We start from the raw sequence: 13,078 nt of genomic DNA on the forward strand, positions 1-13,078 counted from the left end.
CCCTACTTTGGAGAGCAAGGACTTGCCAAGAATACCACTGACCTCAGCTCCAGCATTATGAAACAGCGCTGCCAGCTCCAGCCAGCTATGTAAAAGTAGGGATCGAATTCAAATCCAGAGCCACAGCGTACTGCGGGACAATAACAAAACAAAACCAACCCCCCCCCCCCAAATCACACTCTAACTGCGTTTTTCTTTTTACCGGAAGCAACCTTCAAAATAAACTCAGCTGGCGTTGCTCTCTCTCCCTCCCCCCACCCCCAAAATTAGGGAGTAGGAGGAAAGTTGTTCGCGTTAACCCGTTTCTTCCCTTCCCGTGAGCTCGCCGACCGGGAATTCGGCGCTGGAAGCCGGGGGGGGGGGGGGGGCGGCTGGGGGCGAAACCCGCGCCGGAGCCGCTCCGCTCCCCCGGGAGCGGGGCCGTGGGGCTCCCGGGCTCCCCCCGCGGCCGCGGGGCGGGGGCGCTGGCGGAGGCCTCTCCCGCCGGGCACGGAGGGCAGCGGAGCGGGTCCCGTCCCCCACCGCGGGGTGGAAGGGTGTCGCGGGGTCCGGGGGAAGGGGCCGCCTACCTGGGGGCTCCTCTCCGCCGGGTTCTTCATCACCGCCTGGCGGAAGCTGTTATCCACGTAGGACGCCATCGCGCCCCTCCTGCCTCGCCGCCGCCTGCCCGGGCTCCGCCGGCGCCGCCGCCGCCGCCGCCCGGGGAGGGGATGGGGGAGGGCCGGCCGCGGCCTGGCGCTGCGGGTTGCGCGGCCGGAGCGCTTGGGCGAGGAGATGGGAGGGAGGGCGGCGCGGCGCGGAGGCACCGCGGGCTCAGCAGCGCCGCCGCCCGGAACCGGCGGCGGCGGCGGCCGAGCCCCGCCGGTAACAGCGGCGGCGGCGACGAGGGCTCGGCTTTCCCTCTCTAACCGGCTCTACGCCTCCCGCCGGCCCGCTCCGCCGCATCCCCCCGGGCACCGCCGTCGCCGCCTCTCTTCTTCTTCTTCTCCTCCTCCTCCTCTTCTTCCTCCTCCTCCTCCCATCCGGGCTGATGGGGGGCTCGTCCGCGCCCGCCTCGGCGACGGGGAAGTTGCTGGCTCGGGGAGGCGGAGCGGCGGGGGGGCGGGACGGTGGAAAGGGGGGGGGGGGGGCGGATCGCTGGGGGCCGCGGCCGGCGGGGTCCCCCCGCCGGCCGCGGCCCCCCAGCGACCCGCCCCCCCCCCCCCGAAAACACTGACCGGCTGTCGCCATCATCCCGAGGGACGCGCATCATCCCATGCATCCTGTGAATATTGGTGATGAGGGAGCTGGGCATGGGAAAAAAAAAAAAAAAAAAAAAAAGACTTGATCTGCTGGATCTAGTGACTCCCCGCTTTGGGGAGGCCACCTGTTGTCACTCTTCTCCAGAGTAATCCGTATCTGCCCGGCTGTCCCCTCTGTCATTGCTATACGGGTTAAAAACGAGGAAGGGAAGGGGGTGAAGTCTTTAATTTAACACTTTTCGGGGGGCGGATGGGGGGGGTATCTAGCGGCTTTTTCTTCTCACGTGAACTTAAGTTTTGAAAGAATAAAGGTCTTGCAACATGGCTGATTTTCTTTTGTTTACCACGGCACGGAGCATGTCTCAACAGCAGCTTGACAAATACGAATCATGGAAGTATTATTAATGTGCCATTAACGGCAGTGTAATACTATTAATGTATTTGCTTTTACAAGTGACGTGTACCCTTTGCTGATACGGATCGCACAATGTAAATAATGTCTACATTAAGAAATCTGTTTGTTTTCCAGCCACTAGCAGGGGTTTACACATTTTAATCACAAGTAAGGCAACGTAATTTTTATTTGTATTTTTTATTTGTGAAAAGTCACAAGGATAACTATTTTTTCCTCACAAAACACACACAGCTGGTCTCAGGAGACAAAATCTTATGCTTTTAGACATACATGGCTCTCAAACAGGCTGTGTCTTCAGACAGCAATCTACTAAACCTACAGAATTTCGAGATATGGCTCATTAACAAAGACAACTCTTTGGGCTAATCCCACCCATATGTGTCAGCAAAATATTTTTGCAGCTAATACCGATAATTCTGGGCAGACCACGGGAAAAGGCTAGGGAGGGCTCCACATCCTGGCTACATCTTGCTTGTCAGTGCTTATTAGTAGTCCTTATGGGGGATTATCTTTTTTTTTTTTTTTTTAACTAACAGATTGAAAATGTAATGTCCTTTGCCCTAAAAAATAAGTTTTAAATATGCCTCGCATTCATCATCTGGAGAGTATCATTTCTTCAAATTAATCAAGCCTGCAGCTATAGGAAAGTGCCAGCTTTTCTGAAGCTCAGTTTACCAACCTGGAGTGCTAAAATTCCCTTTTTTTGTGGGGCATATGTATAGGGCGAGTGCCGCAGGAATGCGAGGAATGCTCTCCTGGGCTCTGCTCCTCAATCACTTCAGGGCACCCATTCCCTCCCGCTACAGACTAGCTTGCCTGACATCTTTATATCTCTACATCAAAACAGAGCTACCCACTCTATTTTAATATGCAATTATCTTTCATTTCAGACCTATTAGCTTTAACAGCATCAAGTGAAGTGTTTCACTCTGATTAATTTTTTTGTTGTGTTATCTGGTAACACAATACCTGTGATTCACGGTGATATTTAACTTCAGCCAACGGGATTTGGGGGATTCCAGTTGTACTCTGAACAGTGTAACAAATCTCGGTGGTTATAGACATATGCCAAAGGCCTATCACATGCTACATGAATTGTTAGAAATGGGAATGAATGAAAGCTAGAAAACTATGTACAAATACACTCAACCATTTCTTAATAATATTTAGGATGTGTTGCATTAACACCTTTTCAGTGTCTGTAAGCAACATGTTTGTATAATGCAGATGCTTCTGATTGATTGTTTATATTCTCCATGGTGGTTACAAGCCTGTCCTTTATGCTGTTTTTTTCTAGCTGTAATTAGAATAGTTCTTACATTCAAATAGAAAAAAAACAGCAAGTAATCATCAAGATACATAGTAAGGACAATCATTATTAGAGAACACATCCGATTATCACTGGAAACGCCTATTTTTCTTGCAAATATTCAACAAAATATAATTTACAGCATCAAACGTTTTTGCAACTTTCACATTCTCTTAGTCTCACTGTCTTTCCTGTTTTCTAACTTCAACAGTAAATCAGTATGTTTTAGAAAACACACATATACCAGGACCTGCCATTCATTTTGCATTTGCTTTTTGGCTATTCCTCAGTCTACATTATCCAGCCTGAGTTACAAGGGATTTGCGGGGGGGGGGGGGGGGGGGGTTGCACTGGTTATGGTTATGTTATTGCATTACAAAGGTTTCCTACCCCATATTACATTAGGAAACTGAGAGTTAACCATATACATTACACGCAGTACAGTATTGATATTTCAGCAATATGAAAAGGCTGCAAGTCAAAATGTAACAGCTCAGCATAATATCCTTTTGGATAGCTATAACTAAGCACTATGTGAAAGTATTTTAGAAAAGTATTTTGCCTTAAAAATACAGTTTCTGCCTTCCTGAGTATCTCCATTTCTTTTAAGGGATAAATTGAAATGGTCAGGTCAAACAGTTACTGAAATGCCAAGGAAACAAATTCAGCATTTCTGTGAGCTCTTTGTTCATTTGCTATGCCTCATTTTTAAGAAGATACTCACACTTTGAAAGGCTTGCACTTGACTTAGCCACACGGCTTTTAATTTGTGACACCAGTTATCGGTCACCCACAGTTAAATGCTTGGTTTGCTCAGGAGAGGCCAGTCTGCCCTGGAAGGGAAAGAGAATATTGCCTCTTTGGGGAGTTTAGTAAATTATATGCAGTCGCTATGGATATTAAACCCCTGGATGTCCTTTTATCCCCTTTCTTTGGATAAATACTTGTTTTCATCTATCTTCTGGAGATGGCATGGCAGCTGAAGCAGATTCATGCGGCCGAGCTCCAGTCCTCAGAACTGCCCATCTTCTTCCCAGCTCTCTCCTGGCACCTTTTCAGCAACCATAAAATGTTACTTTCATAACCACTCGTGGAGGTGGACAGTAAAGGGGAACGGAGGTATCAGCCTGACAAACCATCCCAGAGCTGACCTTGAGAACTGTAGCCAGCCCCATTGGGCTGGGCGGAAGCCAATTTTATTGGATTTTAAGTCAAAGATGAATGATTTGGGGTACAAGTAAGGCCGCTAGCGAGGGGAGACTATCTCCTTTGAACAAGATTGGTCTCTACGCTCTGTCTTTTTGCAAGGCAATGCTTCCAAGAATACTGTCTCTCACCTTTTGGGATTTACATATGGATGCGATTATTACCACATGCAACTCCAGTTTTTATCATCTTTTAAAACATGATGAAGGACATGTGGGTTTTTTTATTTGTTTGTTTGGGGTTTTTTGTTTGTTAGGTTTTTTATACAACATCCTTTAGTTATGTGGCTATTTGTCAACTAGTGATGACTAATGTACAGGCACGGTATATAACCACCACTCTGTGCCCCTGAACCAGAGGGTAGGATAGAAAGATATCGGTGATTTACCACAGTCCGTGCTAAAATAATCCTTGAATGTTTACCATTGGTTTATAGTCCTTTTGTAGGATGTAGCCCTTTTTGTAAGGATGTACAAAATTCAAAAGGTTATAAAAGAGAACCTGGCCTGGGCCATAAAGCCAAATTTGTCTTTCGTTTTTTCTTAAAGGAAAAAGAGAAGAATTTGTGACTACTATAATGCATTTCATTCATTTATTCAGAATTTGCCACTATTTGCATAGCTACATTTGGGAATATTTATCACTCGACTTCTGCTGTAGCTGCAAATGTATGCAAACCGGCTTTAACTAGTTAGTTTAACACTAGCAGCAGTAGCTCAGGGACCAGCATGAACTGTCTAAGTATTTACATGGTCTTTGGAGAGGAATTCAGAGCCCACACAGTATTCCCTTCAGCTGCACTGATAAAGGTGCCCAGACAAAAGGAAAGGTGGCTGAAATCTGTATCGCAGCAGCACCTCGGAGGAGTAGTAATGGACAGTTCATACAGCTACATACTGTATGAACACTGAACAAATTACCAGCAACTCTCGAAGGTCAAGCCTGCATTTCTGAAGTAAGCTCAGGTACGTCTACACAAGCTTCATTCGTGCTCGTGACCATGATACAGGTGTGCCCTTATCTCTCAGGAGTGGAAGTGATGATGGGAGATGATTGTGAGTCTCCTATCCCGGTACCTCCACTGGGAAAGGGGTGCTCAGACCTCGCTTCAACATCATCTGCTCCAGCTTCTCCTTCTGGGAAGAGAGAGAGGCACAAAAGTATCAACTTGACTGCTTAGGTAAAGTATTCTGAAGCTGTAAGGAAAGCACTGCAAAGTGCTGTTACTAATACTAACAGCATTTTGAGTTTTTTTAAACAGAAAATTAACGACAGACATAGAAAGAGTCAAATATAGCATCTTTTCTCATTATCAGGACATGCAGTGAAAGAGGTTGTTTTGGTGGGATGGCGCAAAGCACAGGGCAATAACTCAGTGCTTCGGTGCTGGTGCGCTCTGGGACAGGCTGCCAGCAAGGAGGGGTGCCCTGCGGTGGTTCTTGAATTGCACCCACAACACAGTGGCAAAGGTATCAGACAGACTAAAACCAGGGTCCTTCTAGATAGATGACACTTTCTGAATGATATATATGTTAAAAAATGCACTCTACTCCTTTCCAAATAGTCATCCACAATCTAATACAGGCAGGATATACATAGGAGCGATTTCAACTTCTGAAAGTATGTTATAACACAGTTTTGTGAACTATATATTCAGTGTCACGTGTATTTCTAATACTATATTTCAGTAAATAGCATCCCAAATAAGGAAAAAATATTTCATTCTTATTCACTGTCTTTGAAGTTTTCATTACTGAACAAATTAAAACCCAGACTTACATTTCAGTGTTTTGTTTTTAAACCAATGTATTTCCTAAAAGAAAATGCAAACTTACTCTTTCTAAAATAACTGTAATTGAGTTGTTTAAAATAATTGTTTGAAGTTTCTACAACCCAAGCATTATGTGATTGTGCCTAAGTATGAAAAGGGGAAATTGTCTAGAAGTCCATCTAGACAGGATGAATATTTATTCAAAGATGGCCAAGTCTTTAAAAGGCTTTAACTCATACGTATTAACGATAGATAGCCACATGATCGTTAATATCTAACAATACTGCTTTTCGTAAAACACTACAAGATGATAAAGTTATCTAACAGATCATGCAGAATGATAAATAAAACATGTAGAGCTCTGCAAGGAAAATGAAACACATAGGAGGTAGGAATTTTATTCCTGCACAAAGATATGAAATATTTATAAGAGAAAAAATTGTTGTTAACATTGTTATTAAGACCTTTCACTCCAAATGTGCTATTTTCAGTATTAGGATTCTATACTGATTGCCTAATTTTCACTGTCTACCATCAGAAACTTTTTTTTTTTTTCCCCCAGAAGTCAGCTTTGTTATATATGATTGAAGTGTTTGGCTTCAGTCTGTACTAGCTGTTTCAAGAAATATGAATATATTTATAACTTTTGGCATTACTGCAGGTCATTATTCTACAAATTAAGTTTACAGCTGGTAGCATTTTTTTGTAATGAATTATTGATTAATTATTCCAGATATTGCCTGTCCTCGCTCAGCCATCAAGCCCTGCTTACTGCACTGCTAAGTCAGCCCATGCTAGAACTATTCCTTGAACTGAGTCCCCAAATGCCGCATTCCCGTCGGCTTTCACCTCTTTACTCTTGTCACCATCTTCCACAAAAATCATCCGCGCTCTTCCCCACTCGCTTTAACACGTTATACTGCATCACAAATATGTTCCAACATGATACTACTGGCGCTTATTAGAAGAGCATTTGCATTTACATTGCTTCCTAACAACCTTTATAAATTATTCCCTTGCTTTGAAATTAATAGTCATTGTGTATAATGTTTATGCGGTTCAGCCTTCTTCATCCTTCAGTCACCATTTAGATCTGTTCAAAGCATATGGGGATGTGTGGGTGTGAACTTAAGTGAATGTTTCTGTGCTGTGCATACATATCCTGGCAAAGCACATTCACACCTATATCATAATGTGACAAGTACTAGGTACCAATTTAAACAGATAGAATCAACTTTAAGTTCAGTAAATGCTAGAAAAGTTAATATTTTTGTTACTTACAAATCAGTGATACCACACTCCATCAGTTTATGTTCCATTTATTTTTCCAGGAAGAAATCATCCAGTACCTGGAACAAAACAGCATTAAAATCTAAATTTACCTTATCCCAAGAAAGCGTGTTCCAGGTAGATCGACACTGAGGTAAGCTACTGAGGTGATCTAAGCTTATCGTGGACTCATCCTGAGAACGTTCCAGACAATTTAACTACAATATGCCTAACCTTGTGTGTGCAGAGCTCCTTGCTGCACCTGTAGTCCAAGAATACTCCTATTAGACAGATCATAGAAAAAAATAAACAGTTTGTGTTCAAAACATTGTTATGACCAAGTTTGTTTCACACAGACTCTACAATCACCAGTAATGTCAGCAGTGAAAATTAAGACTTTCTATTGCTTTCTTTTTGTAAATAACTTAATACAGACAGATCCCTATTTCCACTGGGATCTTCAGCTTCTATACAAATACGCAATGATAAATTCAAGCATTAAATTAAGTTGGAGCAAGAAATCCCTGACTAATACAAAAATAGAGACATGAAGGAACAGACAAAAATAAGCAGTACTGCACAGGTAGGCAGTCACTAAGTGTGGGGTAGACATTTACACAATGTATTCCTTGCATTACCTGGATCTATATTTAAGACAGACAGCAATAAATTATCACTTTCCCTCAGGTTTTTGTGTTAATTTTGCTATTTGTTTCATTTATGAAGCAGATACTTGTAATACTCTTTAAAAATTCAGCAGCTAGCTGTGATAAACACTATCTTCCTACTCCTGTAACAACCGATTTGTGCCGAGAACATCCCCCATTGCCTTGTTGTAGCACTGCTGGAGAAACATGGGAAGCTGCTGTCTGCTTCACTTTTCATTTCCAGAACAAATTTAAAAAAAAAAAAATTAAAAAATTGCCTCTCTCATTGTTGCTGTGCTTAGCAGAGCAATTAGCACAGGGACACTGCCGATGAAGGTCCGCAATCAACCAAGTTTATTTTGTAAACGTGTTTTCTAAGTCAGGAAGAGAAACTGAAATGTGGGAAGCAATTGTACAGAAAGAGGTAGTTGAGATTAGCATTTTGTGGGAAATCAAGTGACTCTTTGGAAGACGTACATTTTTGAAAAACACATGAAGTCTTAAAGATTTTGTCAGGGGGAAGCTCTTTGCTAGGAATTTTCCCTTTTTTGTGCTATTAGCAACTTAAAAGACTGCTGACATATGCTGGCATCTGACTGGCATAACGAGAGCCCTGCACATGGCCACAATAAGCACACTCCTGTTATCCACATTTATTTGTTTTGCTTCCTTCAGCTTGAACTAGCTGGAATGGAGACAGCTCAGGGATTTTAGTCCTTGGGATAAGGAAGACTTGAAGTACTTCAGAAGTATCCTCCTGCAAATAAACTGGAGGGTGGGGATCGGCATCCACACGCTCTTGTTCGTGCGCAATCAGCATCCACGTGAGGAAGCAGATTCTTCAGCGGGAGAAGAGTTGGGTGGATCATTTCTCCTGCTTCAGTGTATCTTCGCATTACAGCCCAGGTCCTCATCTGACTAAAATCCATGTATTTCAAGGAGATCAACAAAATCCTGCTAGTTTAAAACAGCTAAGGACCTGTTCCTTGCCTCTGATCCCTGTCGGGGTTGCAGGGAGTTCTTGCAGCGATGCGGCCAAGGATGGATATGCCCCTTTTGGTCTCTACGTAAAAAAATGATGCACTGTTTTAAACCTCCCGAAAGAGAGAGCTCTCTAACGTACGCTCAGCCGTGCCGCTGGGAAGGGGTGCCTGATGAACAACAAAACAATCTTGCCCCTGTTTGCCCAATAGCGACATCTGCGTCTTGTTAGCGATGCACAAATTTTTAAAATGGTTCTTCTCTCAGGTGGAAGTGAGCTGTATAACTTCATTCCATTGATGTGAATAGCTAACAATTTTGCCTCAAGCCTTCATATTGCTGTTGCGTTCAGGTATGAAGTTAGATTCCTCTTGCTGTGGAGGAGAGGAGTTGAAGTACAAGAGAAAATTTCATTTTTAATTAATTTGTCTTGGTTGCTTGTGTTCCAAAAATAATACCAATGCTCCAGCAGTTAAGTATTTGCATGGATATTTTGTTATATTCAGATAGACTTTCTGAAGTTTTATCTGAAGTACCTGTAATTCTTAACCCACGCTTATCACTAATACACTTTCAGTAAAGGTCCTGCTCACTGTATATGTAAATCTCTGAGCCAGATAGTGGGTTGATACGCCTGGGCAATGTAAATACAATTGCTTAAAAACACACATCAGCACATCTTCAAAGTGCAAAAAGGGGCCTTTCAAGCAAAAATACCACTTTTTTTTTTTTTTTTTAAACCAGCAATAATGGTGGAGATATTCAGTTGATTTGAACTTGGAGACCAACACTGAAGATAGGGGATGTATTTTCCTACTGTGGTTAGATGTTAAAAGATCTGCACATGTGGGAGTCAAGTTGGACTTCACTTTGTGGGAGCTTCAAACCTGGCACTTGCAAGGGTAGTATTGTGGGAAATAAGAAAGGGATTTGTAGGTGGATGGAGATGTGATGGCATTTGAAAAAAACTGGTCCACAGGTGGCCTGAACCCATTCTGCAGTGCTTGCAAATATTTGTTTTTGTAAATTTTAAAGAGGAATAAAAGTACTGAACATATCCAAAGCATTACATAGCTTCGAGATATTAACTTAAACACCTCATGGTTTTGCAATGAGCATACATACGTTTTGTCATCAAAACCATGCAGGTATGTCATAGCCCTGGTAAAGCATCTCTTTACCCCAAATGTTTAAGGATAAATAGTACAGTATCTTCAACTTCTAGCAGGCATTTGCAACTCTTTTGAAGGCAACTGAAAATGCTTAATTGGCCCAGATGTACTCACTTACATGATTATAAAGTGAAATAGGGTAGCTAACATTAAAGGCTGTGGATGTGGAATCCATAAAAATGTGATAACTTGTTCCAGCTGTAATTTCCCATAAAATACTTTTCATGAATTTATCTGCCTATCATTTCCCTGAATTCAACTGTAGAGTGGTCAAAAAAACAGGAAAGAACTCGCATTTCCCTTTTTCCAGAGTAATTTCTGGGGCCATATACCTTTCCCAGAGCAGCAAGAGGGACATAAGATCCAAATGTAGAATTATTCTGGAAAACAAGTAAGGATTCCTTTTTGGGGTTAAAAAAGCATGACTAGTTTATACCATTCCACTCCTTCACCTTACTCAATGCAGCATGAGCATGTGGTCCTCTCTGCCGCACCAGAGAGTTCAGTAACTAATTCTCAACATCTTTCCTGAGATGCTGCAGAGTCCTTTTTTCACTGGGCATAACTATGTGATTATTTACTCAGTGGAAAAAAACCCCAAAACTTAAAGAAAACAAAGCTTAGTCAAAACAGGGAAGATGGTGGAGCAGAATTAAAATAAACACTTGCTTTAGCCTATCTAGCTTTACCCTCCTCATGACTGGAGCTAGACAGGCTATTCTCAACCTATTTACCCAGAAAGCATAAAGTAGGTGTATGTATGTCAAACAAATCTTTGTGCTTACAGTCTCCTACCAGCCAGCCCCTAGTCTTTTATTCGGGACAAGCACCTCACCATCTCACAGCCTTATTAACTATTCCTTACTGAGCTAAGGTGGCTACTGTTTTCCAAGCCAGTTTCCTCCAGCTACCTCTACAGGCCCTGAGGCTCACCGAGGCTACAGAGACCCTTAATACTGATTATTAGACATCCTTTAAGGGCTTGCCGACCTAGTTTAGAAACCACATCTCGCAGAGTGATCTTGGCCCTAGCCAGATTATGTATGCTGGTCAACACTTGAAACGTTCATTGGCTTGTCTGTGCAAGGTAAAGCATGCCAGCGTAGTCAAGCCAGTAAAAGCTCAGTGAGAATACATAATTATAAAGATGCCTTTCACAGCTACAGCTTATTTCAGCCCCCTCACCAAGATGAGATACAATATCACAAGAACTTTCAGTGGAAGGGAGTTCATACTGGGACTGTTGCTGTTACTGTAGCTGTTTTAATTATAGTCCTGCAGTTAAAGCAGGGGGAAAAAAATCCTGCACTGCCCTTTCAACTGAGAAGACAGGCATTTTTCATCACTCCTCCTAAAATCATTTCCCTCTGTTTTGAAGTATGGTTTGAGGCAAGCGCTCCAAATCTTCTATCAAACTTGGGTCTCTTTGATGATCCCTTTAGGCTCCCGTTCTGCTGCATTAATTGAAGCTTAGTGCAGCAGGAAATTTGGCCTAATAAACTGTAGAAATGCTGCATATTTATCTAGTAGTACTATAACCTGAGATACATTTTAATTTTTGCTGTCACTAATCACTTCTTTCGTATGGAAAAACAGGCTGCCACAGTGAAATCTCATGAATTTTTTAGACAGGAAAACATCAGAGAAGAACATTAGGAAAGTGTAAAGATTTCCTTCCTTTATAATGCTTGCTGTGTGATACATCTTTGAACAAGTCACTAACATGTGTCCCTCCTTGTTATAAAACATACAACAAAACGCGTGCACCTACGTCACAGGGGCGTTCTGAGGGCTGACACTTGTAAAGCCCTTTTGAGGATGGAAAGCATATACGAGTATTGAGCACTAATCTCGGGCATGTGGACAAGCCGCGCACATTCGAAGTAAAAACCTTTCTAATAACATCCATCTGCATCTTGAATACAAGAAAGAAATTGTAAGACAGCCTGTCAATGATCAAGGCTTTTTCATGCAGCTCACCCTACTGTTTGGCGTCTGGCCAGCTCAGAGAGCCTACGGAGGGAAATGGCTCCAAAGGAAAAAATGTGCATGTTAAGCAGAGGACAGCCTTTGTGAAGGGTGAGAAAAAACAAGACAAATACCCTCAACTGCCAAAATGCTCTCTGGTACACGGAGGAATGAAGTGAGACGAAAGGGAAGGAAGAAACTGCAGTAGGCAGGAGCCTCCCCTTCTCACTAAAGATAACTCTAGCCTGTACACGCTATCATGCTGAACTAAAACACGTTTCTACTTCAGGACCAGGCCTGCTTTACATTAAGGATGTTTCTCTGCGGAGAGGCTGGGAGAAGCCAGGGAAGGATTTATTTGGAACTGCGGCACCTAAGCCAACCGAGCATGTGTGCCGACCTTCAAAACTGTATTAACGATACCACAAAGTCCTTCAGAAAAGTTTGTGGGGCAATGCAGTACGATCCGAGCATGCTGAGGAGATCTGAGTGGCTCTTCTTCAGATTGAGTGATGCCGACCCTTTTATTCAACAGGACTTATCTCCCTGTCAAAGGCACTTTAACTGGTGGTGCTGACATGCAGAGCGCTAGCTCCCTGAGTCCTCCCCTACTATTATGAGCCCCTGTGCAGAGTCATCAGCAAATTCTTTTGCCTGAGATATATATATACATACACACACATATATCTCCAATGTCAGAACTAGCCCCCTTACTTCCTCTCACCAGTCATCTACGGATTCATTTCACTCAAGCTGTGCTCCAGCTGTACAGCGTTGCAATGCTGCAGCAAACATATGGAGTTTCAGCCAGCAGTCCTCCTTCACTTCCTACAGGCTTTCAGTCTCTCTCTCTCCCTACAGTGCCTCGTGAACTACCTTGGATGCCGCAATGTTTAATTAAAGTAAAATATGCAGGAATTGAACTAATAACAAGAAAAATCCCATATATCATCATCACTTTAGAGAATTTCATCTGGAAAGCTTTCCAGTCCTCCATTAAAATGTTTACATGCAAGAGATTTCTCCTCTAATAAATCATGATTTACATTTAGATAGTACCTTTTATTCTGATAGCTTGTCTTTACTGAAAAGTTGATTC

General features: G+C 42.9%; 1 protein-coding gene and 1 long non-coding RNA gene across 7 annotated transcripts in view; both read right to left on the bottom strand.

Moving 5' to 3' along the window:
- Positions 1 to 749, bottom strand: part of RAPGEF2 (Rap guanine nucleotide exchange factor 2) — a 193,473-nt gene extending 192,724 nt beyond the window's left edge. For all 6 annotated transcript variants that reach the window (XM_030012683.2, XM_030012670.1, XM_030012660.2 and 3 more), the window contains exon 1: positions 570 to 749. In XM_030012683.2, coding sequence (XP_029868543.1) covers positions 570 to 638 — 69 coding nt within the window. In that variant the 5' untranslated portion in view covers positions 639 to 749. The remainder of the gene's footprint in view (positions 1 to 569) is intronic.
- A 1,065-nt stretch (positions 750 to 1,814) lies between these two features.
- LOC115347359 overlaps positions 1,815 to 13,078 on the bottom strand; it is a 32,652-nt gene continuing 21,388 nt past the window's right edge. Inside the window, exons 3-4 of the long non-coding RNA XR_003925462.2 lie at positions 7,224 to 7,291; positions 1,815 to 5,307 (exon numbers count right to left, since the gene is read on the bottom strand). This is a non-coding gene — a long non-coding RNA (uncharacterized LOC115347359). The remainder of the gene's footprint in view (positions 5,308 to 7,223; positions 7,292 to 13,078) is intronic.

Source organism: Aquila chrysaetos, chromosome 1 (assembly GCF_900496995.4).
Source record: "Aquila chrysaetos chrysaetos chromosome 1, bAquChr1.4, whole genome shotgun sequence".
Classification (NCBI taxonomy): Eukaryota; Metazoa; Chordata; class Aves; order Accipitriformes; family Accipitridae; genus Aquila; species Aquila chrysaetos.